General features: G+C 38.3%; 1 protein-coding gene across 1 annotated transcript; it reads right to left on the bottom strand.

Annotated features, from left to right (window-relative positions):
• Nucleotides 1–1,640: 1,640 nt before the first annotated feature.
• Nucleotides 1,641–4,903, bottom strand: LOC120175176 (cellulose synthase-like protein D1). The gene is made up of 2 exons (XM_039181864.1): nucleotides 3,625–4,903; nucleotides 1,641–1,732 (listed from the first exon to the last, which is right to left on the bottom strand). The coding sequence occupies exons 1-2, from the start codon at nucleotides 4,901–4,903 to the stop codon at nucleotides 1,641–1,643; spliced, it is 1,371 nt and encodes a 456-aa protein (XP_039037795.1).
• Between the last annotated feature and the right edge of the window lie 313 nt (nucleotides 4,904–5,216).

A 5,216-nucleotide genomic window follows, 5' to 3' on the forward strand; every position in this document is an offset into this window, starting at 1 on the left:
TGCATTACATTGATACATCTGAGTGCATTCAAACATGAAGTTTTACAGATCTTCGGAAAAACGAAGAAGGTAAAAAAATACATTACAAGAAGAAGGTATTCAAAACCAAAAATACAGGAATCATACAAACATCTTAAGAAGAGATGGACGCAATCCACAAGAATGAGTATTATCTTTAGATCGGGGCAAGTTACCCAATCAGCATGTTATTTTGAAAAATAATGAGAAAACGATTTCCATAGTTTCTCATTCAATCTTTTCTGAAAATGAAATTGTTGAATAGTAAGAAAACAATTTCCATAGTTTCTTACTTAGTAAACTATTTCTCACATCTATAAGTCCTTCAGTGCATGATGTTTCCAAAAAGCCTTCGGGAGCTTTTTGATGTTTTCAAAGCCTTCGGGAGCTTTTTGATGTTTTCAAAGCCTTCGGGAGCTTTTTGATGTTTTCAAAGCCTTCGGGTCATCTGTAAGTCCTTCAGTGCATGATGTTTCCAAAAAGCCTTCGGGAGCTTTTTGATGTTTTCAAAGCCTTCGGGTCATCTATAAGTCCTTCAGTGCATGATGTTTCCAAAAAGCCTTCGGGAGCTTTTTGATGTTTTCAAAGCCTTCGGGTCATCTATAAGTCCTTCAGTGCATGATGTTTCCAAAAAGCCTTCGGGAGCTTTTTGATGTTTTCAAAGCCTTCGGGTCATCTATAAGTCCTTCAGTGCATGATGTTTCCAAAAGCCTTCGGGAGCTTTTTGATGTTTTCAAAGCCTTCGGTCATCTGTAAGTCCTTCAGTGCATGATGTTTCCAAAAAGCCTTCGGGAGCTTTTTGATGTTTTCAAAGCCTTCGGGTCATCTATAAGTCCTTCAGTGCATGATGTTTCCAAAAAGCCTTCGGGAGCTTTTTGATGTTTTCAAAGCCTTCGGGTCATCTGTAAGTCCTTCAGTGCATGATGTTTCCAAAAAGCCTTCGGGAGCTTTTTGATGTTTTCAAAGCCTTCGGGTCATCTATAAGTCCTTCAGTGCATGATGTTTCCAAAAAGCCTTCGGGAGCTTTTGATGTTTTCAAAGCCTTCGGGTCATCTATAAGTCCTTCAGTGCATGATGTTTCCAAAAGCCTTCGGGAGCTTTTTGATGTTTTCAAAGCCTTCGGGTCATCTGTAAGTCCTTCAGTGCATGATGTTTTCAAACATTTCCATCCTGCTCAAAAGAAGCCAAATGAAAAAATTATGTCTTTTTCGTCTTTGCTCTATTCTTGTTAACACAAGGATGAGCAAAGAGGGGCAGCTGTAGACATCATTTTTTTCATTTAAAATTAGTATTATTATTATTAGTATTATTATTATTAGTATTATTATTATTAGTATTATTATTATTATTATTATTATTATTAGTATTTATTATTATTATTAATATTATATATTATTATTTTAATAAATAATTACAAAATTAGAAGCCCATTTACAAGCCCAAATACCATGGCCAACCAGAACCGACCCATACCCCAAACTGAAACCCTAAACTGATTTAGGGTTTCAGCTAGGGTTTACAAACCCTAGCCCCCAGCCGCCGTCAACATCATCAGCCGTTGGATCTGGCAAGATCCAACGGCCCAAAAAGGTTCCAGATGGGAAACCCTAGGGTTTCTAACCCTAGCAGCCAGCCGTTTCTAGATGCCTCCAGCCGCTTCCGATGAGTCCAGGTGGTCCAACAGATGCTGCCGACACTCCAGAACGTCGAGAAGCTACCCACGTTGAGCCCTATGGTGAGTCACCACCATAGCTATGGTGACTCACCGGGCCTTTCATCTCTGGAACCGGTCCAACGAGAGCCTCGGTGGTGGCTATAAAAGCCACCCACCTGCAAGAAAAAAAAAAACCAGAAGAACGGACAACCACAGCCACAGAAAGCAACGGAGACAACAACCAACAGACCAAAAAAAGCAACAAAGAAATACCGAACAGAAAAAATAATAACAACCCTCAGCAGCAAACAAACAGAAAGAAAGAAAGGAGAAAGAACTTACCGAGGAAACCACACGGTGACCGGAGATGCTACGGACCGAGGAAATATTCGAAATACCCGAAGGTATTTCTCTAGATCTGCTCCGATCCAGAGCTTTTTAGGGCAAACCAAAACCAGATTCGGCCTTGGGAGGTTCGGGTCTTTATTTTGGGGTATTTATGAAAAATCCGACCACCGTATATGGTAGTCGGCGGCGGTGGTCGAGACCAAAGCACGGCCGTCGGCCGGAGCTCAATTCCCTCAGATGAGGGAATTGAAGAGAGAACCGAGAGAGAATGTTAAATTCTCTCTCAGTTAGAGAGAAGTGGAATGAAGAGAAATGAGGAGGCTGGCCCTTCGGGCCAGCCGTTTGGTATAATAAATCCCTCCTCAAACGACGCCGTTTTGAGGAGGGACCCTTGTGTAATTTTACATACGGGTAAAACCCTTTCCGTAGCCATCTAAATTTTGTAATTATTCATTTTAGTCACTAAAACTAATTTTTGAATGTTCTAATTCAGTATTCGAATTTATTTTATTATGTTTAGTCCTTACCAGTATTAAATAATATATTTAGGATAAATATCACATTTAGTCCCTAATAATTTTAATATTCTATTTTAATCACCTATTAAATTATTAATGGCTAATTATACTACTAGTATTTATATTTTATGATAATTCTGACCATGTCTCTTAAATATTTATATTTTATAATTTGATCATTAAATTTTATATAATCTTAAATTTAACCATAAGTCTTATTATTTTTTACATTTTAGGTTCATATATTTATGAATATGATCCAATAGTTTTAATATTATTACTTTTGTTTTCTTTCATTTTTAATTATTATTATTATTACTTTTGATATATGTTTAAATTATTATCTTCATGATTATTATTATTATTAAGTTATATAAATATATATAATATTTATTTATTTATTCTATTTGTTCTTTAAATAAAAATCCTATTTATAAATTTAATTACTTTTAAGAAAAATAATCATATTTTGATATTTATTTATTTTTAATATCAAAGAAAAAAGTTGTCTTAAGGTATCTAGAAGCTCTTTTCTGATATTTTTGAATAAATAAATATCTTACTATAAAAATAAAAGGTTTTTGGTATTTATTTTTAAATATTAAAGAAAAAGCTGTCTTAAAATACCTAGAAGCCCTTTTCTGATATTTCTAAATAAGTAAATATATTATTTATGTATATTAATATATTTTCTTAAAATTATTTGAAACAATAGAATTATGAATTAAATATATCTTTGAATTTTTACATTTCCAATAATAGAGACAATTTATAATTAAAAAGTACCAATTTTGGGCGTTGTAGGGGTGCTAATCCTTCCCTAAACGTAACCGACCACGAATCCCTTTTTATTAATAAAAAAGAATGAATTTTTGGTTAAACGCAGATCAGTTTATCTTTTAACTGATGTTTTCTTAAAAACTCTTTTAAAAGATGTTTTTTAGGTATTCGACCTACCTAACCCAAAAGGCCGATGGCGACTCCAAATTATTTTTAAAAAAAAAAATAATAATAATATTTATTCACATCATTTTTCCCGTCAAGTAAATATTTCGTGCCCGGACGAAATCCGGTTACGACAGTCACCTTTGGAATGGTCCGCGATTGGACTGAGCCATGTCCCCGGCCAATGTGTGCCATCGGCCATCCATGTCGCCTTCTCGGCTTTAAAATCTGGCGGCAACGATCCGCCGTTCTTCTCTTTGGCAAGAATTTTCTCCTTTATTGCCTCCCTCTTGTTATGGATGTCGCATCTTTTACGTGTAGTCTCCGGGAGACCATTGATCCTTACCTTGAACTCGTCGTACTCTCTCTTTATCCACCGTCGATCCTTCACGAAATCAGGTCGTTTTTTGTTCTTTGTCGGATCAGTTTTCAAGTTGAAATAGCTGTCGGGGTTCCTAGGTTCGATGTCGTGTTTCCGACAAAACGGTACCCACACCTCGGCAAAACGGATTGCCTCGGCCATGGCCTCGAATGTGAGGATGGCACCACCATCATCTGAAATATAGGCAGAGAGTTTTTCAACAGGATAATTAGCAGCCATGATGGATAGGATGGTGTTGGCAGTGACAAGTGGAGGTTCCTTGTCGGGATCGGCCGTCGAGACGAACACGTCGACTCCTGGAAGATCCGATCGACCGGTCGGGTTCGACGGTGAGACTTGCTCGAATTTCTCATGTAGCGTGATGAGGTCGGTTGACCGATTGATAGGGTTCAGCTTCGGAAGACTGTCCAACAGCCAAGAGAACGCGAACCACGACTCGCACACACACGAAATGCCCCACAGCCACATCGCATCAGGGTTCGGGTTACGCCAACGCCAACCGAGGAAGAAAAACAGAATCACCAAACGCACCAATATCAAAAACCTGTAAGGGCTAAGAATACTAGACTTAATCGGGATCTTCCTCGTCAACGGCTTCCACGGCTTATCCATGAAATCCGACATCGTCACACCCCCATTGGTACCGTATTGCTCGTCGTCGTCTTGCCAAAACGCACTACCGATCCCATACTTAGCTTTCGACTCAAACAACCAACGATTATGATCAAAATCACCCGTCTGGGTCCTTAACAACATGGACTTATTGTTCACCGATTTCATTACCGACACCCTTTTATCCGCTTTCGATCCGTCATTGGCGCCGCCCTGAGAGCCCGTCGAGGGCTGGTTATCAGGGGTAGGTGGCATCATGACGGTGTAATTTATGTAGTCGTTTTGGCTCGATTGATCGCCGGACATATCGTCGTCGTCGTCCCTGGACAAGCTCACAATACGACCACTCGCCGTCCTACGGGTAAATTTTACTCCTTGGGGCGATTGGGGAGTGTTGGTTGATTTCTTATTTTTGGACGTGGCCATTAGTTGTGGTTGCTTTGATTAGCTTCGAGCAGCTAAACAAAGCATTATTTATTTTTCCCTCGTCTTCTGAAGTGCAAAATGCACTTTTTATTGGTGTTTTAATGCTGGAATTGAACATGGGATTAAGGTTTTAAACAATGTTTTGTCTGTTTGCTTGAGGAAATTGTGTCGACTGGTTTTCTTAGTGGTGGAGAGATGTTTACTCCCATGCTTTAAGCTTGGCCTTTTAATTTCATTTACACTTCATATGGACTTATGGGGTTTAAGTAAATTTGTTCATGTAAATTTGTTCATGGACAAGATATTTTGTAAA

Source organism: Hibiscus syriacus, unplaced genomic scaffold (assembly GCF_006381635.1).
Source record: "Hibiscus syriacus cultivar Baekdansim isolate YM2019G1 unplaced genomic scaffold, ASM638163v2 tig00112159_pilon, whole genome shotgun sequence".
NCBI classification, from domain to species: Eukaryota; Viridiplantae; Streptophyta; class Magnoliopsida; order Malvales; family Malvaceae; genus Hibiscus; species Hibiscus syriacus.